Raw genomic sequence first — 27077 nt, 5'->3', positions numbered from 1 at the left:
TGTTTGGGCACAGCGTCGAACGACCGCGCAGTTGTCAGTTAAAGCGACGCAGTGCTGTATCGCAAAAAGTGCTCTGGTCATTGAGCAGCCAAATCTTCCGGGGCTGAAGTGGTTAACTCTGCACCCAGTACTATATATATATCTATATAGATAGATATATCTATATATCTATCTATATAGATATATATATAGATATATATATATATGTGTGTGTATGTATATATTGTGTGTGTATATATATATATATATATATATATAGATAGATATATATCTATATATATAGATATATCTATATATCTATATAGATATATAGATATCTATATAGATAGATATCTATATATCTATATATATATATATATATATATATACACATATATATATATATACACACACAATATATACATACACATACACACACGTGTGTTTCCCCTTGGGGGTGCACATCTTAATGCAATAGGCTGAGCACAACTATGGTTGCAACAACAAATTAATGTCCGCTGCCCAAAATGCTACATCCATCTACCATTTTGGTGCCCTTGTAGGCCATTCATGTTGAATTGGCTGCCTTAATGCAGCATAATGTGCATCAATGTAAACGGGCCCTAATACCCTGTCAAATAATCAAATAATAAGGCAATTGTAGTGTAGTAAAGAAAGGACAGAGAACGAAAATAAAAAATATATTTTAATTTTGTCAGGAAATTTGGGGCCCGACTAATTTGATTCTCATGACCTCCTCATGGGCTGTATGAGAAATCAGCATCAACCTCACATGGTTTCAGCAATTCTCAGGCTTCATGATTCTCCCAGTGAAGAGAATGGTGTTAGTGGGTTTATGTAGGATGGTTATCAGGAAAGGGCGATCCGCAATAACTTGAAATGGTAGACTTAATTTTGTGATGACGGCAGCCGATGCCCCTGCGGCCTCCGATCCCTTCTCATCTACTCTCAGCACTGCTTTATGAATTGCCTGGAAAATAAAAGGTTACATGGTACATTCAGTTACAGATGCTTGATAACAAAGAAACAATGTTTCACATCTACGTTACATTTGAATAACACGCTATTGTCGAATAGGGACAAGCTGAGTGATCTTTGCCTCTGTGCAGGCCAGCCAAGTTCCTCCACCCCAAACTCGCTTTATGGACTTTGCTTTGTGCACTGGTCCAAGTCATTTTGTGGAGGTGGGATTATGGTGGGGGGGTTGTTTTTCAGGGGTTCCAGTGAAGGGAACGCTTAAGGTGTCAGCATACCAAGACATTTTGGACAATTTCATGCTTCCAACTTTGTGGGAACAGTTTGGGGACGGCCCCTTCCTGTTCCAACATGACTGCGTACCAGTGCACAAAGCAAGGTCCATAAAGACACGGATGAGCAAGTTTGGGATGGAGGAACTTGACTAGCCTGCACAGAGTCCTGACCTAAACCCAGAAGAGTTGAAGCTGTTATAGCTGCAAAGGGTGGGCCAACTCAATATTTAAACCGACGGATTAAAACTGGGATGCCATCAAAGTTTATGCGTGTGTAAAGGTAGGCGCCCCAATACTTTTGGCAATATAGGGTATGCAATTCAATGACTGAAACATTTTACAGAGGACATCTAAAATTGTGAAAGTTCCATCAAAATCTGTTTCCGGGGGGAAAACTGAAAAGAGTTATAGAACAAGTGTATATATAGAAGGAGGGACAGTACACGGAGCACACATCTCACCTCGGACACCTCCACCTGCTGCTTTGTAATTCCAGAAAGATTGGCTTTCCCAGTGAAGACGTCCTTCATCCCCATTTCAGATAATTCGCTCTTCAGGTTGATCGTAGCTTCAACACAAAATTTAGGGATTGACACAAAGATTTCCCTGTGGAGGAAACATTGCAGTTGGCAGGGCGGAACGATCAAGGCTTCCTAAAGAGAACCAGTCACTGACAGCAATCCTTTATATTCTGAATGTCCGATATGGACAAAGATTTACAAACTTGCAACAAAAAAGCGCATAAAAGTATTTTGCAGGCTTATTTGTGGGTTTTTTTCTTTCATTTTTTTATTACTTGTATTGTGCCCCTACTTCAGGAGGAGTCAATATCCTTAGCACAACCCTCTCCCTCCTTGCATGTTTTAGCCTTTTGCATTTTTTGGAGTGTCTGATTACTATCTTTGTTGGCCCAGCTCCACCACCACTCCCCTCACCTCCCTACATAACCTTTTATGTCGCTGCCGGGGAGGAGTGAAGGTGAATACTATAGAGCAGTGGCCTGCAAACTGCGGCCCTTGGGGCACTATTCCTCCCACTGATGCAAATGATGGGGCACTATTCCTCCCACTGGTACCAATGATGGGACACTATTCCTCCCACTGGTACCAATGATGGGGCACTATTACTCCCACTGATGCCAATGATGGGACACTATTCCTCCCACTGATACCAATGATGGGACACTATTCCTCCCACTGGTTCCAATAATGGGGCAATATTCCTCCCACTGATACCAATGATGGGGCACTATTCCTCCCACTGATACCAATGATGGGACACTATTCCTCCCACTGATACCAATGATGGTGCACTATTCCTCCCACTGACACCAATGATGGGGCACTATTCCTCCCACTGATACCAATGATGGGACACTATTCCTCCCACTGGTACCAATGATGGTGCACTATTCCTCCCACTGATACCAATGATGGGACACTATTCCTTCCAATGACACCAATGATGGGACACTATTCCTCCCACTGACACCAATGATGGTGCACTATTCCTCCCAGTGACACCAATGATGGGGCACTATTCCTCCCACTGACACCAATGATGGGGCACTACTCCTTCCACTGACAGCAATGATGGGGCACTACTCCTCCCACTGGTACCAATGATGGGACACTATTCCTCCCACTGGTACCAATGATGGGACACTATTCCTCCCACTGGTACCAATGATGGGGCACTATTCCTCCCACTGACACCAATGATGGGGCACTATTCCTCCCACTGATACCAATAGCGGGGCACTATTCCTCCCACTGATACCAATGATGGGGCACTATTCCTCCCACTGGTACCAATGATGGGACACTATTCCTCCCACTGATACCAATGATGGGGCACTATTCCTCCCACTGATACCAACAGTGGGGGACTATTCCTCCCATTGGTTACAAATGATGAGGGAGCCATTCTTCCACCTACTGACCACCAACCCTGAGGCCATGTTTATTCTCACTGATGGGCCCCTAGGACATTTTCTACCCCCACTGCCCCCTCCCCCCTAAAGTATGAAGGGCAGTAAACTGGCCCTTTATTTTAAATAGTTTGGAGACCCCCCGCTACAGAGGGTCACTTGAGTGACAGTTGTGAACCTGCTGCGGCTGCTGACATCATATCCAAGATGGTGGCGCCCAACAAGATGTGTCAGGGCCTTTAGGTGTTTTACACAAGATCGGATTTTACAGGGAAATAATATGCCTAAAATACATTAAATGCACATATAATCTTATGGGAATACTTTTGTTCATATGGCCTGGTGACAGGGTCTCTTTAGGGCTGAACTCTGGGCAGATATAAAAGAATCGGATGAATGCGGCTCTGTAATCATTAATACATCATTGAATGTATTTCTTTTTTTTTTAATGCAACAAATGTACTTAGTATCAGCTTCTTGCCACAGCCGGTACGCACAGTTAAAATGCCGGTGCCGCCGAGCGGAGGGGGGGACGAGCGGGTCTCCGATCCCCCCGCATCGCTGATACCCTGGGACAGGTAAGTGTCCGAATATTAAAAGTCAGCAGCTGCAGTATTTGTAGCTGCTGACTTTTCATTTTTTTTTTTTTTAAATGGGAACCCCGCTTTAAGTGGTTAAGACTTTGTACATCTTTTGTTGTGGCGAACCTGGAATGTATTTACCTGATTGAACCACTTGCCGCCAAATCGCGTACCTGGTACGTCAGTGGACTTCAAGTGGTTGTACCGGAGATGATATGCAGCTGCAGGCTGTGGTCGGCTCTCTAGTAATAGCAATCGGAGCGCCTAACTAGTCACTGGATTGCTATTACAAGCAGCAGGAGGGGACATCCCCCCTCCCACCGCTTTTCCACAGCTTGCTCGGGCTCTCCCGCCAGACTGGGAGACACGAGCTACCAGCCGGCATGTCCGAGACCCATACGAAGCCGGGATTGGCTTTGATCGGGTCTCCTCTATGGCAACCCGGAAGAGATGACGTGACCTCACTTCCAGTTTATCCGGATGTTAACGGCGCCATTTAAAAAAAAAAAAAAAAACAAAAGTATGAATGCTTTCAAGGACAGAGGAGGGATTTGACTCCAGATCTCTCCATAACCACTTTCGGACCTCCGCACGCCGATGTACGTCCAAACTTTTCCGGTGGATATCGTTGTTATGGCACGGTATCCCCGTTTTCGTGCGGCGGCGGGCTTTCTGATAAAAGTGGTCCCTGCGGCGGATTCGCCGCGAGATCACTTTTATCGGTGGCGGGAGAGGGGCACCCCCCCTTCCAGCCGCGATCCGGTGCCCTCTGCCGCTTACCGGAGCCGTCGGTAGCGGCGGAGGCGATCACGTCCTTCACCGTGCTGTGCCTGGAGACGAGTGAAGCTAAGATGGCGCCCACTCGTCTCCATGACACTGCTGGGCGGAAGCGACGTCAAAACGTCACTTCCGCCCACGCCTCTTAAAGGCACATTTTTTTCAATGTCATTTTTTTAAATGACTTTTTTTTTTTTATTGCATTTTAGTGTAAATATGAGATGTGAAGTCTTTTTGACCCCCAGATCTCATATTTAAGAGGTCCTGTCATGCTTTTTTCTATTACATGGGATGTCCTTGGTATAGGAATACAAGTGACACATTTTTTTTTTTTTAAACAGTGTAAAAATAATGTAAAATAAATAATAAAAATACATTTTTTTAAACCCCCCCCCCGTCTCGACGAGCTCGCGCGCAGAAGAGAGCGCATACGCGAGTAGTGCCCGCATATGAAAACGGTGGTCAAACCACACATGTGAGGTATCGCCACGACTGGTAGAGCGAGAGCAATAATTCTAGCCCTAGACCTCCTCTGTAACGCAAAACATGCAACTTGTAGAATTTTTTAAAAGTCGCCTATGGAGATTTTTGAGGGTAAAAGTTTGACGCCATTCCACGAGCGGGTGCAATTTTGAAGCGTGACATGTTGGGTATCAATTTACTTGGCGTAACATTATATTTAACAATATAAAAAAAAATTGGGCTAACTTTACTGTTGTCTTATTTTTTATTCACAAAAGTGAATTTTTTCCAAAAAAAGTGCGCTTATAAGACCGCTGTGCAAATACGGTGCAAAAAAAAGTATTGCAATGACTGCCATTTTATTCTCTAGGGTGTTTGAAAAAAAAAAACATATATAATGTTTGGGGGTTCTAAGTAATTTTCTAGCAAAAAAAAACTGTTTTAAACATGTAAACACCTAAAAATCCAAAATGAGGCTGGTCCTTAAGTGGTTAAAGAGGACCTGTCACGCACCTATTGCTGTCACAAGGATGTTTTCATTCATTGTGACAGCAAGAAAAGTGATCAAAAAATAAATAAAATTAAAGCAACGGTGTAAAAATAAAAAAAATTAAAGCAACAGTGTAGGAAAAAAAAAAATGTTGTAAGTGCCCCTGTCCCCCCGCCCCCCATGCTAGTGCACACGCACACGCACGGCAAACAGCAATCGTCCCATACATGTGAGGTATCACCACAAACGTCAGATTATGGGCAGTAATCCCAGCACCAGACCTCCTCTGTAAATCTAAAGTGGTGACCTGGAACGGCTTTTACGTAAAGCGTCGCCTAGGGATAGTGAAATGTACGTCATTTGTCTCCGTTTGCAGAGCCGTGCGCAATCTTAAAAACAAGACACGTTTTGGTATCTATTTGCTCTTCGTAACATCTTTTATATTTTACAAAAAAAGAAAAAAAATTGAGTTTTGTATTGTGTTTGTTTGCATAAAAAAAAAAAAATTCCCCAAAAAATTGTGTTTGAAAAACCGCTGCGCAAATACCGTGTGACATCATAAATTTCAAAACCCACCGATTTATTTTCTAGGGCATCTGCTTTAAAAAGAAAAAAAACGTATAATATTTGGGGGTTCTTAGTAATTTTCGAGAAAAAAAAAACACTTTCTAAACAAAAAGTGCCAGAAAAAGCCTGTAAGTTTGATTGGGCATTAACCATATAAAGGAAATCTTTGATGCCACTCTAATTTCATGAGTACTGAGCGAAGCATCCTACATAATAAAGCAGCTTTTGTAATACTATCTATTGTGTTGGTCAGGGTGGGTATTGCTCTCTGTTCTCATCACTCAGGTCAGAGATTGCTCATCTAGGACTATGCAGGGCCGGGACAAGGGGTGGGCAGAAGGGCCGGCACCGTGGTATCATGTGAGGACGGGGGGGGGGCACCACAAGGTGGTTGGGGGAGTTGATTTGTGTTGGGAGGGGGAATTTGGGGGGGTGGCAGGGGATAATAATAGTTTGAGGAATGGAAATTTGGGGAGGTGTGCTAGGAGTGGTGATTTGAAGGGAATTTGTGTTGGGAGGGGGGATGGGGGAAGAAGATTTGTGTTAGGAGGGGGATTTTTTTTGGGGGGGTTGTGCTAGAAAATGTAATACGGTGGGGGGGAGGGGATTTTTGCTAGGAGGAGATTTTTTTTGGGGGGGGGGGTTATTTGTGCTAGCAGGGATGATAGAGTGTATTTGTGCTAGGGAGGGAAATTTTTTTGGGGGGGGGATTCGTGCTAGGGTGGGGGATTGGGGAGAATTTGTGCATTTGGAATGGAGGGGAGAGAATTTGTGCTCAGAGGGGAAATTTGAGGGGTAGAGGATTTGTGCTAGGAGGGGGAAATGTTTTTCAGGAGGGGGGGTGGATTATTGATAAGGGCATATGGGGAATGAGAGGATTTGAGTTGGGGGGTCGGGGGGGGCAAAGATTGGTGCTGGGAAGAGGATTTAAGTAGGAGGCAAATTTGTACTGGGAGGAGGGGGAATTTATGCTTAGGGGTAAAGCATGCAGATTACTGCTCGATTTCTTCAGGGGGGGATGGTTTCTGACACATAATGCTCATACATCTTGGGGGGGGGGGGCGCAATCTGGCATGTTTGCCCTGGGCTCTAGATGACCTTGACCCAGGACTGGGACTATGTACTCAGATCAGATATATAATGCATGCTTCATTACAGAAGGCTCTTACATTGGTCTTATGAGCCTCCTCCAGGTCTGCATTGATACGTTCTGGAGAGCTCTTTCCACCTCCTGAAGCTTCCCTTTATCCGGCACGATGAGGATGGCCGAGGTATTTCCTTTATATGGGATATCGACCATCACAAAGCCCATCTCCCGTACGATGGCTACCAGAAACTTCTCCCTAATGGTCATCATGGGCACCTTGATGCTCTTGTTCTCATCTACGTGGAAGTCCGCTTCCCTCGTACGAGTCTCATCAAAAGAGTGCAACCAGGTGCCTGAGAAGAGCAAAATGAAATGTCATTGGTTAGCGCTCTGCAGAAATTGTAACCCACAGCACCACCCCAGACCCAGACAAGTGCAGGGTGCTTGCTCAAACAAGCCCGTCACTGAAGATAAATGAGAGACACGCACTGATCTCCACTGTTTTGGGTTCTTCAATTCAAAACATCCACCAAATAGCTGTAACCATGTTCATTTCCACCCAAAGACCACAACCCGCCCAACGCGTTTAAACAAGCATGGGTTGATCACAAAGATAAAATCATGATTGTTGAAACGCGCTAAGAAGGTGGTGCCCTCCACACTATCGCAGTTCCCACTATAACTCAAACCAATCAATATACATTTATTGGGATTTTTTTTTTTTACCAAAGACATGTAGCAGAATACATTTTGGCCTAAATGTATGAAGAAATTCTACATCTGTACCTCTATACATCCTTCTACTCTGTTCAGTATCATTTATCATTATTTCTTGATGTGGGCACAAGAGAAAAATAGTTCAGAATTTCCCGCTATGTGCCATTGGGCATAATGGATTCTTCAAATTCATGGACTCTTAATAGCCTGTCTTAAACTTATTGCCTTTAGGGATCTTTGCCAAACATGGACTATATGGACTCTGTGCTACCTCTTATGGACTATTTGCCAATCGTGGCTCTGGCTCTAATGGACACTAAGGACTCGCTGCTGTTATTAACCGCTTCTGTACCACCAACCGCGTACATACCGCGGCAGGGCGGCCCGGCTGCGCAAAATCACGTACCTGTACATGATTTTGCGCATGCGGTGTAGGGGGTGCGCGTGCGCGCTGCTGGAGCACCAGCTCCTGCTGTGGTTGGACACAGCGGGAGCCAATCAGTGGGTCCGGTGTTCTGCCGAGAAAGTTCCCCCCGGCGGATAAGGACTCCCCTGTACTGCGCAGGCTCAGCGCTTGCGCAATGCGAGCCGCCGAGAATAGCCGAAGCTGAACACCTGTGAGTCAGCTGTACACGGCGCCTGTAACAGGGCCCCTCGCAGGCTCGATTCCCTCGCCACGCTTCAGGGACGGCCTCACTTCGCTTGGCATAGTTTTATTCTAACTCTATGTCCACTTGGATGGTGGGGCTTCAACCTGGACTCAGTGCGCAGGTGCCCTGTAGAGCTGACGATCAGCTGTTCAACTTCGGAGACTTTCGGTGGCTCCGTAGTCATTCGTACTGCGCAAGCCGGCCCATGCGCAGTACAGGGGGGTCCTTATCCGCCGGGGGGAACTTTCCCGTCAAGACAATGGCAGCCGCCGCGACCCGCCGAACGGAGCAGTGGTCTGCCTATGTAAACAAGGCAAACCGCTGATCTGTCAGGGAGCAAAAAAGAAATCTTGTGTTTCTGCTAAGCTGAAACACGGTTCTCTCTTTTCCTCCAGGGTATCCGTCCCCCCAACACAGTTAGAAAGCACCTCCCTAGGAGCACGCTTAACCCCTTGATCGCCCCCTAGTGTTAACCCCTTCCCTGCCAGTGCCATTTATACAGTAATCAGTGCATTTTTTTTTAGCACTGATCACTATATTGGTGTCACTGGTCCCCAAAAAAGTGTCACTTAGTGTCCAATTTGTCCACCGCAAAGTTACTAGTAAAAAAAAAAGAAAGGCCATAAACCTATCATATAGTTTGTAGACGCGATCATTTTTGCGCAAACCAATCAATATACACGTGTTGGGATTTTTTTAGCTAAAAATATGTAGCAGAATACATATTGGCCTAAAGAAATTTGATTTTTAAAATTTTTTTTTATTGGAAATGTTTTATAGCAGAAAGTAAAAAAAAGTGTATCCTGCCCGCCGTCATTTTAATATACAGCGGGCGGAAAGTGGTTAACCACTTAAGGACCAGCCTCGTTTTGGAATGTAGGTGTTTACATGTTTAAAACAAGTTTTTTTGCTAGAAATTTTTTTAGAACCCCCAAACATTATATATTCCCTAGAGAATAAAATGGCGGTCAATGCAATACTTTTTTTCACAACGTGTTTGCGCAACGGTCTTACAAGCCCGCTTTTTTTGGAAAAAATTCACTTTTTTGAATAAAAAAATGAGACAAGTAAAGTTAGCCCACTTTTTTTTATATTGTGAAAGATAATGTTACGCAGAGTAAATTGATACCCAACATGTCACGCTTCAAAATTGCGCCCACTTGTGGAATGGCGTCAAATTTTTACCCTCAAAAATCTCCATAGGCGACGTTTAAAAAATTCTACAGGTTGCATGTTTTGCATTACACAGGAGGTCTAGGGCTAGAATTATTGCTCTCGCTCTAACGATTGCGGCGATATCTCACATGTGTGGTTTGACCACCGTTTTCATATGCGGGCGCTACTCACGTGTGCCTTCGCTTCTGCGCGCGAGCTTGTCGGGGCGGGGGGTTTTAAAAACAACATTTTTTTATCTTTCTTATTTATTTTACATGATTTTAATTATTTTTACACTGTTTTAATAAAAAAAATTGTGTCACTTTTGTTCCTATTACAAGGAATGTAAACATCCCTTGTAACAGAAAAAAGCATGACAGGACCTCTTAAATATGAGATCTGGGGGGTCAAAAAGACCTCAGATCTCATATTTACACTAAAATGCAAACAAAAAAAAAAAAGTCATTTAAAGAAATGACATTGAAAAAAATGTGTCTTTAAGACGTATGGGCGAAAGTGACGTTTTGACGTTGCTTCCGCCCAGCAGTGTCATGGAGACGAGTGGACGCCATCTTCCCCTCACTCGTCTCCAGGAACAACAAGGGGACAGACGCGATGGCCTCCGCCGTTACCGACGGCTCCGGTAAGCGGCAGAGGGCACCGGATCGCGGCGGGAGGGGCTCTCCCGCCACCGATAAAAGTGATCTTGCTGCGAATCCCCCGCAGAGACCACTTTTATCTGAAAGCCGACCGCCGCACGAAAACGGGGATAAGGGGTTATGACAGCTATGTCACGATATCCGCCGCCAAACTTAGGACGTACATCGGCGTGCGGCGGTCGGCAAGTGGTTAAATCAAAAGATCAAAAAAAAAAAAATTTGATCTCTTCCTTTTTTGGGGTCTTATTGATCCCACATCTCTCCATAAAGAGGACCTGTCATCTCTTATTTCTATCACAAGGGATCTTTACATTTCTTGTATTAGGAACAAAAGTGATAAAAAAATAATAAAGGGACAGTGTAAAACTTAAAAACAAAATAAATAAGATTTTTTTATTTTTTTTTAAAGCGCCCCTATCCCTCCATGCCAACGCTGAGAGGCGAACGCGTATGTAAACGGCATTCGCACCACACATGTGAGGTATCGCCACAAACGTTAGAGCCAGAGTAATAATTCTAGCGCCAGACCTCCCCTGTAACTCTAAACTGGTAACCTGTAAAAGCATTTAAAGCAGGGATCCTCAAACTACGGCCCTCCAGCTGTTGCAGAACTACACATCCCATGAGGCATTGTAAGGCTCTGACATTCACAGACATGACTAGGCATGATGGGAATTGTAGTTCCTGAACAACTGGAGGGCCGTAGTTTGAAGACCCCTGATTTAAAGCGTCGCCTATGGAGATTTTCAAGTACCAAAGTTGGTCGACATTCCACGAGTGTGCACAGTTTTAAGAGTGACATGTTAGGTATCTATTTACTCGGCGTAACGTCATCTTTCACATTATATAAAAAATGTGGGGTATATATTGAATTTTTTTTTTTTCTAATTCATTAGAAAGTATTTTTTCCCCAAAAATTGTGTTTGAAAATCCACTGTGCAAATACCGTGTGACATAAAAAGTTGCAACGATTGCCATATTATTCCCTAGGGTCTCTGCTAAAAAAAATATATATAATGTTTTGGGGTTCTAAGTAATTTTCTGGCAAAAATTCCTAATTTAAGCAAGAAGTGCTAGAAAAAAGGCTTGGTCTTCAAGTGGAAGTCTACTGATTGTTACAAGTCTGGACTTCATTATAGCTTGTCCTGAAAGGAAAACCAAGTCCTCAGTCCTAAAGTGGAGTTCCACCCACTTTTACAACTCTGCAGCATCCCTCACTAAACGGTGCACTGTAAACGAATTGGATATATTTTTATTTTTTTTCTCAGCACCTCCTGTATATCTGCTGTATTCATTTTTCACTTCCTCCTCCCTGGCCGTGGCCCATCGCATCATTTCCTGTTTGCAATGCCTTCTGGGAAGGGGCGGCAACTTCCTCTGACACTGCCGTTGCTATGGAAACCTGACCTGAAACCTATTACACTGCTTAAGCTGCACTGAGCATGTGCGAGATCTGCAAGGATGAGATCCAGGAAGAAATACAGTCTGGCTTCAGATGCCCACACTTAAGATGGCCAAGGCCTGCTGTAAGTTTATGAAATAACAAACTACTGCTATAAACTAACAAAACAGACCTTAGTTTACAGACTAACTTTACTAGAATACATTTAGCTTGTGTATTATAGGGGGATTTTTTATTTAAAAAGTATAATTTCAGCCGGAAAACACCACTTAAGTTGTACATAATTCTTATCTTTGGAGTATCTCACCATTACCCTCATCCCTATCCAAGTTCTCCAAAACAATAAAAACAAACAAAAACAACATCCCCTAGGCAGGTCCATGGAGAACGAGGGAATGAGACTGTTGTGTGCCTGGACGCAGGGCAGAAGTTGGGAGGACCTGGACAGTAATTCCTGCGGCTCCTACGGAAAGTAGGGCTACATAACCATAGAATGGACCTCTCAAAAGATCATTACGTCTTTTCCGCTGACCTGGTTTCAAATGTCCACAACTTACCTTTGAAGTAGATTGTGTTGATAAGGACCAGAAGTGTCGCCGGGCTGACACTTTTCAGCAATTCTTTGATCTTCCCATTCGTTTTTTTCTCCACATAAGCGTTAATCTGATTTTTTGCTTCATCTCCTTTTTGAAAATCAGAATGAATTACTTCAGATTCATAGAAGTCCTTGAGATCTTCGATAAACTTCTCAACAAGCTCTGTGTGCTGTTCGAGAAACAGAGCGTTAGCACTGTTGAGCTCCAGATCCGTGTTGGGCTGATTAACAAGGCGAAGGAGCTGCTGGAAGCCTTTGTTGATGTCTTCTGAGGTTGTAGACACGTTGAAGCCAAGTGTTTCATGAATCTGAGTCTGAGTCTGACCCTTGGCACCCGCAGAGAGCATGCTGAATAGCAGGGAGATACTCATGGGAGACAGAAATAAGTTATCACTTGGATATTTGTTAGCTAGATGATTGTAGAATGAATATGAAAACTTTACATTGCCTGGAACAATCTTCTGGAGAGGTGATGTCTCTTCAGTGTGATCATCAACTTGTTTTTCATGATGTTCCTCCTGTTTCTCGTGGTGACCAAAAACCCCAGCACACAGAAGAGCTTGGCTCAGGAACACAAACAAAAAGACCCTCATTGCTCTGTAAGACATGGATTAACGTGTTTTACTTTAAAGACTTGAGAAGGATAGGAGGGAAGAGAGGAGGGATGAGGAGATAAGAGGAGGCTGGAGGAAAGTTGAGGTCAGGTGAGAAAATGAGAGGAGCAGAGGGAGAGGAGGGAGGAGAGGAGAGGAAGATAGAGGAGTGTTGAGAAGGGGAGAAAGCAGATGGAGAGGAGAGGTGAGAAGAGGAAAGGAGAGGAGGGGAGTGGAAGAGAGGGGCAGGAGAGGGGAAGAGAGAAGGCTAAAGGACAATTAAAGAGAGGAGAGGAGGGGAGAGGTAAGGTGAGGTGAGAAAGAGAGGCTACAAGAGTAGAGGAGAGATGAGGTAAAGGGAGGTGAGGGGAGATGAGGAGAGGAGGGGAGAGGATGAAAGGAGAAGAGGGGGAGGAGAGAGGAGGGGAAGAGAGGAGGCTAAAGAACAATTGAAGAGAAGAGAGAAGAGGAGAGGAGGGGGAGAAGAGAGGGGAGAGAAGGTGAGAGGAAAGGAGGATAGAAGAAGGTTAAGGGGAGAGAAGAGGGGAAGAAAGAAGAGGAGGGGAGAGCAGAAGAGAAGAAAGTAGGCTAGAGGATAGTTGAGGAGGGATAGGTGAGTAGAGGACAGGATGTTAGGGGAAAGTTGAGGAGGGGAAAGGAGAGGTGAGAAGGCTAGAGGAGAATTGAGGATGGGAAAGGTGAGGTGAATAGAGGAGAGGAGGTGAGGGGTTTGTACGGTGGATGAGTCTGGCAGCAGCGTTCATGATGGACTGAAGGGGGATAGCGTATTTAAAGGTAGGCCAAGGAAGTGAATTAGGAGCTTTGCGTTCTCATTGGTTAGGAAGGGACATATTTTAGAGATGATGTGGAGGTTGAGGCGGCAAGCCTTGGAAAGCGATTGGATGTGGGGCTGAAAGGAGAGTTCAGAGTCCAGGATAAGTATCTCTTACATGTGATGTTTATTAAATTTGATTCGTTATTTAAAGTGGACATTCTGTAATCCAGGGTTTCTCAAACGTTTTACCTTGGAGGAACCCTTGGCAAAAAGACTGAGATCTCAGGGAACCCCTGAAATAATGTTCACATCTACAGCTCACGGAACATCGGTGTGATCGGCAAACTGCTGATATATCAACAATTATTTTTAGAAATAGCATTAATTAATAGAATTGATATTAAAATGTAACTATTTAACATGTGCTTGATTTTTCTGCACAAATGTTCAATTCTGCCTCCAACCTGATATAAACAGTGTACAGGGGGCAGCAGGGCTGGGTACAGCGGGTCAGGAGGCACACTATATGGGGGGAGCAGGGTGCATTACATGGGAGCGGGGTATATTATGTGAAAAAAGAGCAAATTACACCAGAGCAGGGCACATTGCATTGAAGCATGGCACATTACATGGGAGCAGGGCACATTACATAATTGCAGGGCACATTACATTGAAGCATGGCACATTACACGAGAGCAGGGCACATTACATTGAAGCATGGCACATTACACGAGAGCAGGGCACATTACATTGAAGCATGGCACATTACATTGAAGCATGGCACATTACATGGGAGAAGGGCACATTATATGAGAGCAGGGCACATTATATGAGAGCAGGGCACATTACATGAGAGAAGGGCACATTATGTGAGAGCAGGGCACATTACATTGAAGCATGGCACATTACATGGGAGAAGGGCACATTATATGAGAGCAGGGCACATTATATGAGAGCAGGGCACATTACATGAGAGAAGGGCACATTATGTGAGAGCAGGGCACAATATGTGGGGGCAGGGCAAATTACATGAGAGAAGGGCACATTATACAGGAGCAAAGCACAATACATGAGAACAGGGCACATTATGAGGGGGCATGGCACATTATGTGGGAGCAGGGCACAGTATGTGGGGGCAGGGCAAATTACATGGGAGCAGGGCATATTATGTGAGGGCAGGGCAAATTACATGGGAGCAGGGCATATTATGTGGGAGCAGGAAACATGGGGGTAGGATACATTATGTAGGGGCAGGGGACATTACATGGGAGCATGGCACATTATGTGGTGGGCAGGGCATATTACCTGAGGGCATGGCACATTATGTGAGAGCAGGGCACATTATGTGGGGGCAGGGGTCATTACATGGGAGCCGGGCACATTACATGGGAGCAGGACACATTATGTGGAGGCAGGGCACATTATATGGGAGCAGGACACATTATGTACGGGCAGGGCACATTATATGGGAGCAGGACACATTATGTGGGGGCAGAGTACATTATGTGGGGGCAAGACTCATTATGTGGGGACTGGGCACATTACATGGGAGCAGGGCCCATTATGTGGGGGGAAGGGCACATTACATCAGGGCAGGACACATTACATAGGAGCAGGGCACATTACATAGGAGCAGGGCACATTATGTGGGGGCCGGGCAAATTACATGGGAGCAGGGCGTATTATGTGGGGGCAGGGCAAATTACATGGGAGCAGGGCGCATTATGTGGGGGCAGGGCAAATTACATGGGAGCAGGGCGCATTATGTGGGGGCAGGGCACATTATATGGGAGCAGGGTACATTATGTGGGGGCAGAGTACATTATGTGGGGGCAAGACTCATTATGTGGGGACTGGGCACATTACATGGGAGCAGGGCCCATTATGTGGGGGGAAGGGCACATTACATCAGGGCAGGACACATTACATAGGAGCAGGGCACATTACATAGGAGCAGGGCACATTATGTGGGGGCCGGGCAAATTACATGGGAGCAGGGCCCATTATGTGGGGGCAGGGCAAATTACATGGGAGCAAGGCGCATTATGTGGGGGCAGGGCATATTACATGACGACAGGGCACATTATATGGGAGCAGGGCATATTACATGACGACAGGGCACATTATATGGGAGCAGGGCATATTACATGAGGGCAGGGCTCATTACATGGGAGCAGGGCACATTATGTTGGGACAGGGTACATTACATAACAGAGCACACTACATGGGAATAGGGTACGTTAGGAGGGAGCAATGTGCATTACATAAGAGCAGGGCACATTATATGGGAGCAGGACATATTACATGACGACAGGGCACATTATATGGGAGCAGGGTACATTATATGGGAACAGGGTACGTTGGGTGGTAGCAGGGTGCATTACATAAAGGCAGGGCACAATATGGGGCTCACAGCATGGCATATTACATGGGACTCCTCCTCCCCTCCTGTCCATCTCATCCTATATCTGCAGGAGCCCCCCCCCCCCCCAATTCTCCAATATTAAACATTGATTGAATACAATACTTTTATAGATATAAAATAAATGCACAAAGTATTGAATCATGAATCCTTCCAGACTCACCCGTGGCACTCAGCGATCTCCAGAATAAACAGGAGTCAGGAGAGTCTCTTATATATAATGATATCCAACCCACGCCAGTTGAGAAATCCGAAAATTCCACATACTTCTATCAAACAACCTCCAAACTAGAAGTTCATGGAAGGAAAGGTAAACAATGTTGCAATGTAAATCTTGGATTCTTACGCACAGTAGAGTTTGATGGCCGTAGTATCTAAATTTCTCAATTTTCTACATTTAATTATTGACAGCAAGGAAACCAAGCCAAATGATCTAGTAAAAGTATATCTAAAGCCAACATTTGTATTTTGTTTTGGATGTGGTGGGGATGGGTTAGAAGTCTAGCTAGCTGCAGTAACCCAATTATATACTTTGTATCTGGAGTTCTGAATTATTTACACTGAATTTACTTTTCCGAGGACAATAATTAGTGGCGGCCCGTCCATTAGGGGCGCCCGGGTGCCGCCCCCTCTATCCACGGCCACCACCCCCTATATCAGTGTTTCTCAACTCCAGTCCTCAAGGCGCCCTAACAGGTCATGTTTTCAGGCTCACCATTATTATGCACAGGTGATTTGATCAGTTTCACCGCCTTAGTAATCACCACAGCTGTTTCCTCTGAGGGAAATCCTGAAAACATGACCTGTTGGGGCGCCTTGAGGACTGGAGTTGAGAAACACTGCCCTATATGAATAGATAGATTCATTCATAGCATTCATATCCACTGCTGCCACGGCCACCCCCTATTCATGCGTCCGACCCCTTTCAGGATGCCGGGTATATGAATTACAGCGGCGGGGGGGTTTGTTTTTTGTTTTTTTGAAAATTGGGCGGGCTCGGGTCGCAGAGCATTGTGCCAGGAGCCCGCCCAGGTGTTACAACAGAGAATGAATATTCGCTATTGAAACACTGATCCTCAATTTGGACAATCAGAAGCGGGTCTGAGACACGTTTTTCCGATTGGCCAAAAAGAGAAGAGTCCCACAATTGGCCACCGAGGAGGGAGGAAACGGAAGCCGTCGCAATGCCCGTGGAGAGCAGGGGAAGCCCGGGAGAAGCGCTGCCCACCATAGATGGGGTAAGTGCTCCAGACCCGACCCACCGGGGAGGGGGGTGGTACTGTTTGCCACCCCCCGAAAGAAAATTACCACCGCCTGCCACTGACAATATATCCTATGTTCTGTTCCTCCATTGGAGCATACTTGTACGTAAGCCTAAAAAACAATATTGTAATATATTGCAGCTATCGGCCCTTAGATGTGGTGGCTGTAATGGAGATAAACAAAGGCTGACCGTCTTGGCGTCCAGCCTGGGTGACAACTATGGCTCCTTCCATGCTGGTCAAGGTCATCCATGTCCAGGGTAAAGATACTACACTGTGCCCTCCCCAAATTATTACATATGCATCAGTGCAATATATTAAAAATGTTAAAATAAAATAGTTTATATTAAAGTAACACTGTCACAGATGGATATACTAAATGAAAGTGCAAAATGATCTGATGGATCCCTGCTGCCCTGATTAATTGATAACCAAATAATAAATTGGGACAGAATCTAGAGTGAGCAGCGCTGATCCACACACCAACTCTGTGTACTTAATTAGTAGATAATTGTGTGCAAACCATATGCTAAAATACAAATTCATAAACATGTGCAAACATATATCATAAAGTGCTAATAAGGCATGGCATGCTATATCAAATACTAGTCATTTCTATATACACAATGTGCAAACAATATCAAAAGTGCTAATGCAAGACAACGTGCAGTATAATAAATGCCAAGTAATTGCCAAACATCCATAGAATGTTTATAGAGTGCTATAGTCCAATTATGACACCTTCAAAAAATTAAAACGTAAAGAATAAAAAAAATATCAAATAAGATGAAGATTGGCTCAATGTAAATTCCCTAATTCCTACAATTGTGTATACTGTCCAAAAAAAACGGTAGGAATGCAGTGCAATACCCAAAAGTGAACCCGTCACCGCTCTCACTAAATCAAACTCACCAGAACACCAGGCTGGTCAGATTATAAACCAGCACAAACGCCCAATTATTTCCAGAAACCACTGTATCCACTCCTCTCCCGAGTCAGTCTCCCGTCTGTATCACTTCTCTTAAGTCAATAGTGCTCAATACAGGAAAAGTAAAAAGATGGAAGGAGGCTCCCATCGCCTTTTATTTAAAACAGCAAATATTCCACTCACATGTCAGGAATGTCCTCCCGACACTAGGAATTAAATGCTAGATATTGTAGCTCGTCTGTCTCTGGTCTCTTCGTGGACCGCGAGTACGAATCGGCATGCGCGGTGACGTCAGCGTCCTTGCCCCGTCCTACGTGTTTCGTCATGCGGCATCCTCACGGAGCAGCAGCCAAATGAGCTACGATATCTAGCATTTATATTCCACTCAAATGTCCCGAGTGTCCTCCTGACACTAGGGTTAAACGCTAGATTTGTACTTGCGGTCCGTGAGGAGACCGGAGACAAGCTACAATATCTAGCGTTTAATCCTAGTGTCGGGAGGACACTTGTGACATGTGAGTGGAATATTTGCTATTTTAAATAAAAGCCTGTTTTTTTTTTTTTTTTACGATTCACACAATGGGAGCCTCCTTCCTTCCTTTTTACTTTTCCTGTATTGAGCACTATGACTTAAGGGAAGTGATACAGACGGGAGTCTGACTCGGGAGAGGAGTGGATACAGTGGTTGCTGGAAATAATTGGGCGTTTGTGCTGGTTTATAATCTGGCCAGCCTGGTGTTCTGGTGAGTATGATTCAGTGAGAGCGGTGACAGGTTCACTTTTGGGTGTTGCACTGCGGTGGATTCCTACCAATTTTTGGACAGTATACACAATTGTAGGAATTGGGGACTTTACATTGCGCCATTCTTCATCTTATTTGATATTTTTTTTATTTTTTGCTTTCTCGTTTTTTGAAGGTGCCATAATTGGACTACAGCACTCTATAAACATTCTATGGATGTTTGGCAATTACTTGGCATTTATTATCCTGCACGTTGTCTTGCACTAGCACCTTTGATATTTTTTGCACATTGTGTATATAGAAATGACTAGTATTTGATATAGCATGCCATGCCTTATTAGCACTTTATGATAGATGTTTGCACATGTTTATGTAGTTGTATTTTAGCAAATGGTTTGCACACAATTATTTACTAATTACTTTTCTTTTTCTATTTTTTTTTTTTATTTTTTTAAAAATTTGTATTAAATTTGACATATCCATTAAAACCACCTTCGTAACATATTTATATTTATCACAAAGAGTCAACACATCTTTATCCATTTCCCAATCCCCCCCCCCCCCCCCAAAAAAATGGGAAACTTTCCCTTTTCCCCCCTCCCTCCACCCCTCCTCCCTCCTCCAAATACCTTATATTAAATGTGCTCCCAATTCACCCAAACTAAGAGAGAAAAAAAAATTAAGAGGCTTCTATGAGCCATGTCCATACCACTCTTAACACCCAAAAAAGAAAAAAACAAACAAGCACAAAAAAAATTAATAATTACGAGGCTTCTATAAGCCATACTCCACCCCTTGCCTATCTATAGTGAATATACACCTCATCTTCCTTTAACCACATCTACTCCTTCTACCCCCCCATCCTATATATCCACCTTCCCTTACCCTTCCCCCCTATGTGCTTTGTCCCCCTTCTCATTATTAATCCCACCTTCCTCGACATCAAGTGCATCACTCCTCCCCCCTACCTACAGTTGCAATAAAAAATATGTGAACCCTTTTGGAATAATATGGATTTCTGCACAAATTGGTCATAAAATGTGATCTGATCTCCATCTAAGTCACAACAATAGACAATCACAGTCTTCTTAAACTAATAACACACAAAGAATTAAATGTTACCATGTTTTTATTGAACGCACCATGTAAACATTCACAGTGCAGGTGGAAAAAGTATGTGAACCCCTAGACTAATGAGATCTCCAAGAGCTAATTGGAGTGAGGTGTCAGCCAACTGGAGTCCAATCAATGAGATGAGATTGGAGGTGTTGGTTACAGCTGCCCTGCCCTATAAAAAACACACACCAGTTCTGGGATTGCTTTTCACAAGAAGCATTGCCTGATGTGAATGATGCCTCGCACAAAAGAGCTCTCAGAAGACCTACGATTAAGAATTGTTGACTTGCATAAAGCTGAAAAGGGTTATAAGAGTATCTCCAAAAGCCTTGCTGTTCATCAGTCCACGATAAGACAAATTGTCTATAAATGGAGAAAGTTCAGCACTGCTGCTACTCTGCCTAGGAGTGGGCGTCCTGTAAAGATGACTGCAAGAGCACAGCGCAGACTGCTCAATGAGGTGAAGAAGAATCCTAGAGCGTCAGCTAAAGACTTACAAAAGTCTCTGGCATATGCCAACATCCCTGTTAGCGAATCTACGATACGTAGAACACTAAACAAGAGTGGATTTCATGGGAGGATACCACAGAGGAAGCCACTGCTGTCCAAAAAAAACATTGCTGCACGTTTACAGTTTACATAAGAGCACCTGGATGTTCCACAGCAGTACTGGTAAAATATTCTGTGGACAGACGAAACCAAAGTTGAGTTGTTCGGAAGAAACACACAACACTATGTGTGAAGAAAAAGAGGCACAGCACACCAACATCAAAACCTCATCCCAACTGTGAAGTATGGTGGTGGGGCATCATGGTTTGGGGCTGCTTTGCTGTGTCAGGGCCTGGACGGATTGCTATCATTGAAGGAAAAAATAATTCCCAAGTTTATCAAGACATTTTGCAGGAGAACTTAAGGCCATCTGTCCACCAGGTGAAGCTCAACAGAAGATGGGTGTTGCAACAGGACAACGACCCAAAGCATAGAAGTAAATCAACAACAGAATGGCTTAAACAGAAGAAAATACGATAAACCCGATTGAGATGCTGTGGCATGACCTCAAGAAAGCGATTCACACCAGACATCCCAAGAATATTGCTGAACTGAAACAGTTCTGTAAAGAGGAATGGTCAAGAATTACTCCTGACTGCTATGCACGTCTGATCTGCAACTACAGGAAACGTTTGGTTGAAGTTATTGCTGCCAAAGGAGGTTCAACCAGTTATTAAATCCAAGGGTTCACATACTTTTTCCACCTGCACTGTGAATGTTTACATGGTGTGTTCAATAAAAACATGGTAACATTTAATTCTTTGTGTGTTATTAGTTTAAGCAGACTGTGATTGTCTATTGTAGTGACTTAGATGAAGATCAGATCACATTTTATGACCAATTTGTGCAGAAATCCATATCATTCCAAAAGGGTTCACATACTTTTTATTGCAACTGTATATCACCTAGAACAATGGAAGGAAGAGGGGGGATAGGGAGGTGAAAGGGGAAAGGGAGAGAAAAAAAAAAAACCCTCTCCTCCTCCCCCCCCAGGGGCAACCGCATCCGAGCCCAGAGACCATGCGGCTCGCCATAAAATGTGAACAACTGGTGCTGCATCCGTGCCTCGACTGCTAGCATGTCTTGGATCTATTAATGCTCGTTTTTACCGGGTTTCCATAAGTGTTTAGCACTGATTTCTTTTAATAAACTGTCAAGCAGTTTTACACTTTGTGGGCGTTTTATCTTTCCTTCATGGGCCCTATTATGGAGTAAACGTTACCATCAGCCATGACAGTACCACCACCTTAAATATAAATATAGAGGAAGCTGATTAGATCTTCTATATCTGCATATCACGCCTGTCTAGACTCATAATTTAGAGTCTAGACCTCTGGTAAGGAGGAATTTTATCAAAACGCACATCAACTATACTGATTGTTACTGGATGTTCATCAATGAATTCATCTGCACTATTTAGAACAGCACCAGTCGTTCACATTTTATGGACACTTGTTTATTCAATATCTATGTTTAGCGCGGCAACATTTTTTATTGTTTCATAGCCGAATGATGGCTACAGTGCAGTCGGCTAGTTCTCGGAGGGTGTACAATGACATCCTCCCGAACTCGCGCTTCCCTGGGGCACGCACCCAGAAGTGTCCATGATCACCAGGTCACCAGGACCAGCAATGACAGCGGCCCTTTACCACGTGATTGCTCTGTCCAATGACGGAGGGATCACTTGTCAAGAAACTGGCACAGCTCTCTCCTCACACCGATCGGTACAACGTGTGAGGAGAGGAGCGAGCCAGTGCAGCAGCGCGAGTGGGCTGGATCTGAAGTGCCCACAGCGCTGATCTATGCCCATCCATGCCCATTCATGCCTCATCCGTGCTCATGCATGCCTCATCTATGCCCATCTATGCCTCATCCGTGCCCATCCATGCATCATCCATGCCCATCCATGCCTCATTAATGCCCATCCATGTCTCATTCATGCCCATCCATGCCTCATCCATGCCCATCCATGCCTCATGCGTGCTCATCCATACCTCATCCGTGCCACATCAGTGATCATCTGTGCCCTTATTCATGCCACAGCCAAGCCCATCCATGTCATATCTGTGCCTCACCCATCCCACATCCGTGCTCATCTGTGCCCTTCCATGCCTAATCCATGCCACATCAGTGCTCACCCATGTCCATCCATGCCTCATCCATGCCACATCAGTGCTCATCCATGCCCATTCATGCCTCATCCATGTCATATCAGTGCTCATCCATGCCCATCCATGCCTCATCCATGCCACATCAGTGCTCATCCATGCCCATCCATGCCTCATCCATGCCACATCAGTGCTCATCCATGCCCATTCATGCCTCATCCATGTCATATCAGTGCTCATCTATGCCCATCCATGCTCATAAGTGCTCATTCATGCCACATCAGTGCTCATCTGGGCCCATCCATGCCTCATCCACGCCACATTAGTGCTCATCTGTGCCTCATGCATGCCACATCAGTGCTCATCCATGCCCATCCATGCCCCTCAGTACTCATCCATGCCACATTACATTAGTGCTCATCCGTGCCTCATCCATGCCACATCAGTGCTCATCCATGCCCATCCATGCCCCTCAGTGCTCATCGATGCCACATCAGTGCTCATCTGTGCTCATCAATGCCTCATCCATGCCACATCAGTGCACATCCATGCCACACCAGTGCTCATCCATGCCACATCCATGCCACATCAGTGCTCAACAGTGCCACATCAGTGTTCATTAGTGCCTCATCCATGCCCCATCAGTGATTATCCATGCCTCATTCGTGCCACATCCATGCCACATCAGTGCTCATCCTTGTCTCATCCATGCCTCATCCATGCCACATCCATGCCACATCCATGCCACATCCATTACACATCAGTGCTCATCCATGCCACATCAGTGCTCATCCTTGTCTCATCCATGCCTCATCCATGCCTCATCCATGCCACATCCATGCCACATCCATGACACATCAGTGCTCATCCGTGGCACATCAGTGCTCATCCATGCCACATTAGTGCTTATCGGTGCCACATCAGTGCTGATCTGTGCCACATCAGTGCACATCCGTGTCACTCCAGTGCCTATCAGTGCCACTACAGTGCTCCTCAGTGCCACTACAGTGCCCTACAGTGCCGCACAAAAGTGTAAGAGGTAGTCAGGAAATTAGATGTGCAATTTATGTCCCTAGAACACTTGATGGTGGTCCCTGCATGTTGGGCCTCTGTATGTGGCCAGGCTGTGTAAAAGTCTCACACATGTGGTATCGCTATACTCAGGAGGAGGAGCGGAATGTATTTTGGGGTGTAATTTGTGGTATGCATATGCTGTGTGTGTGAGAAATAACTTGTTAATATGATAATTTTGTAAAAAAAAATGAAAAAAAACAAAAATCTTCATTTTGCAAAGAATTGTGGGGGAAAAATGACAACTTCAAAAAACTCACCATGCCTCTTACTAAATACCCTGGAATGTCTACTTTCCAAAAAGGGGTCATTTGGGGAGTATTTGTACTTTCCTGGCTTGTTCGGGTCTCAAGAAATGAGATAGGTCGTCAGTACATCAGGTGTGATCAATTTTCAGAGATTGGCCCCATAGCTTGTAGTCTCTATAACTTTCACACAGACCAAATAATATACACTGATTTGGGTTATTTGTACCAAAGATATGTAGCAGTATCAATTTTGGCCAAAATTTCTGAAAAAAAAATACTCATTTGCAAAATTTTATAACAGAAACGGAGAAAAATGCATTTTTTTTTTTACAAAATTTTCAGTCTTTTTTCATTTATAGCCCAAAAAAATAAATATCCCAGAGGTGATTAAATACTACCAAAAGAAAAGGTCTATTTTTGTGAAAAATAGGACAAAATTGTCATATGAGTACAGTGTTGCAAGACTGAGTAATTGTCATTCAAATTGTGAGAGTGCTGAAAGCTGAAAATTGGCCTGGTTAGGAAGGGGGAATAAGTGCCCAGGGGGCAAGTGGTTAACAGAGCTGTGGCTGGCTATCAATTCATTAATGGAATTGTTTCTGTCTATTAATTCCTTGTGGGATCTGTTGCCTGAAGGCACCAATTGGGTTTTATTCCTTATTCAAATGGGAGAACAAAACAAGGAATCTGGTTGCTATCTGAATTTATCTTTCCAAATTCCTGTGCACACTGTACAAGCCCAAGCCAACAGTAATCTCAGTACCTTTGCATACGAGTTCCCCTCCTATTGATAGGAAAGCGGTTAATTGATTATAATAAGTAACTTGAACTCTATGTAATAAAATATTCTGCTTATCTGACTAAATCGAAGATCTACTTACATGAAACCTGTAATCCCAGAGCAGCACCTGACTGGTCGGACCTGTTTCATTGCAAACAGTCTCTGCCCTGGTAAACTACAAGCAGCACAGGGCAGCAGGTGAAATGTGCCACCCATAAAGTGACATCAACCGAGGCTGGTCCTCCTGTTCTTTGTCTTCATTGAATATGCACTGCTACATGAAAACAGGGATTCCCAGTATCAGTGGCGGCCGCTCCATTAGGGGCGCAGGGGCGCCACCCCTCTAATCCATGCCCTCAGACCCTAATCTACATGCAGGGCGCCGGACTCATGGATTTCAATGTTTTTTTTGTTTCTTTTTGAAGCACATGATTAGAGCCTGAAGCTCTAATTGGCTTCAAAAAAGGGTGGGCTCAGGGCGCAGAGCACTGTGCCCCGAGCCCACCCAGTTGTGTGACAGTAGCAAATTAATATTATTCACTATTGTCTTCCTGCTTCTTCTCCTGGCCAATCAGGAAGTGGGTCCTGAGACCCAATTGGCCATGGAGCCCTAGGACTCCCAGCCAATCGGGTCTCAGGACTAGGGATGGTCTGTTAGCTGCAGGGATCTGTAGTTAGAAGTGCCTTAATTCATACTGTACAGATATAAATGCCTATCAAAGATTTATATTTAATATTTTTGTACGTAATTTATTTGTACAGCTCCCCATCCAAGTTGTTTGTCTTTTCCCCATCCAATTTATTTTGTGGGATGCCCTTTTTTCCAATTTTCCCAGCTGAGGGACCAGCTGGTTTCTGGTGGGGGGTTGCACCCTCTACTTTAGGTAGGTGCTAGATGTAGGATTTGCAGACAAATTTAATCAGGCCTAGCAGCAAGCTAGGCCTGTTTGTTTTGATCTGTGTGGGCTGGGAGTGGCCTAGAGCAGTAGCAGGTGACTCACATGCAGCATCATTTCTCTGTCACCTTCCTCTGGTTTCTAGAGGATTCTACAATAGAGGTGGGGAAGAGAGGTGGAGCTGTCTGGGGTGTTCTAAGGAGACTTGACCAATCCCCAACATGGATTGGCAGGGGACAGGCCTCCTTAACCACTTCCCGCCCTGCCTATACCAAAATGACAGCCGAGCGGTGGTTCCGTTATCCTGACTGGCAGTTGGTGGTGATTGGTGGTGCGGTGTGTCAGTCTGGCACATCGCAACTCCGATCTCAGTAAAGAGTCTGACGGAGATTCTTTACCATGTGATCAGCCATGTCCAATCACAGCTGATCATGTTGTATACAAGAAGAGCCGTGTATCGGATTTTTCCTCACTCACGTCTGACAGACGCGAGTAGAGGAGAGCCGATCGGCTGCTCTCCTGACAGTGGTGGTCTGCGCTGATTGATTATCAGCACAGCCCCCCCCCCCAAGAATGCCCACCCAGGACCACCAGGGATGTCACCAGGACCACCAGGGATGGCCACCACTACTGACCACCAGATATGACACCCATGGCAGACACAGGGGTGCCAATCAGTGCCCAAAAATGATGTCACACAGTGCCCATCAGTAATGCCTGCCAGTGCCTCCATATCAGTGATGCCCATCAGTGCCATCTATCAGTGTCCATCAGTGCCACCCATTAGTGTCCATCAGTGCCACCTATCAGTGCCCATCAGTGCCACCTATCAGTCCCCATCAGTGGCACCTATCAGTCCATCAGTGCCACCCATTAGCGTCCATCAGTGCCACCTATCAGTGCCCATCAGTGCCACCTATCAGTCCCCATCAGTGGAAGCTGTCAGTCCCCGTCAGTGCCACTCATAAGTATCCATCAGTGCAGCCTTTCAGTGCCCATCACTGATGCCTATCAGTGCCCATCAGTGCCACCTATGAATGCCTATCAGTGCCACCTATGAGTGTCCATCAGTGCCGCATATCAGTGCCACCTATCAGTGCCCATCAGTGCCGCCTATCAGTGCCCATCAGTGCTGCATATTAGTGCCCATTATCAGTGTCCATCAGTTCCACCTCATTGGTGCCACCTCATCAGTGCCCATCAGTGAAGGAGAAAACTTAGTTATTTGCAAAATTTTGAAGAAAAACTTTTTTTTTTTCAAAAT

The 27077-nt window shown here is 44.8% G+C and overlaps 1 protein-coding gene across 2 annotated transcripts; it reads right to left on the bottom strand.

The window, feature by feature from the left end:
• Positions 1-667: 667 nt before the first annotated feature.
• LOC141117165 (alpha-1-antitrypsin-like protein CM55-MS) lies at positions 668-25082 on the bottom strand. Of its 2 annotated transcripts, none has more exons than XM_073609843.1 (5): positions 25018-25082; positions 12285-12919; positions 7227-7497; positions 1712-1856; positions 668-970 (listed from the first exon to the last, which is right to left on the bottom strand). In XM_073609843.1, the coding sequence occupies exons 1-5, from the start codon at positions 25065-25067 to the stop codon at positions 779-781; spliced, it is 1293 nt and encodes a 430-aa protein (XP_073465944.1). In that variant the 5' UTR covers positions 25068-25082; the 3' UTR covers positions 668-778. The 2 variants fall into 2 exon arrangements, with proteins under 2 accessions (XP_073465944.1, XP_073465945.1); XM_073609844.1 differs by lacking the exon at positions 25018-25082 and adding an exon at positions 16276-16406.
• Positions 25083-27077: the final 1995 nt, after the last annotated feature.

Source organism: Aquarana catesbeiana, linkage group LG13, assembly GCF_042186555.1.
Source record: "Aquarana catesbeiana isolate 2022-GZ linkage group LG13, ASM4218655v1, whole genome shotgun sequence".
Taxonomy (NCBI): domain Eukaryota; kingdom Metazoa; phylum Chordata; class Amphibia; order Anura; family Ranidae; genus Aquarana; species Aquarana catesbeiana.
This window is presented reverse-complemented; position numbering and strand designations above follow the sequence as displayed.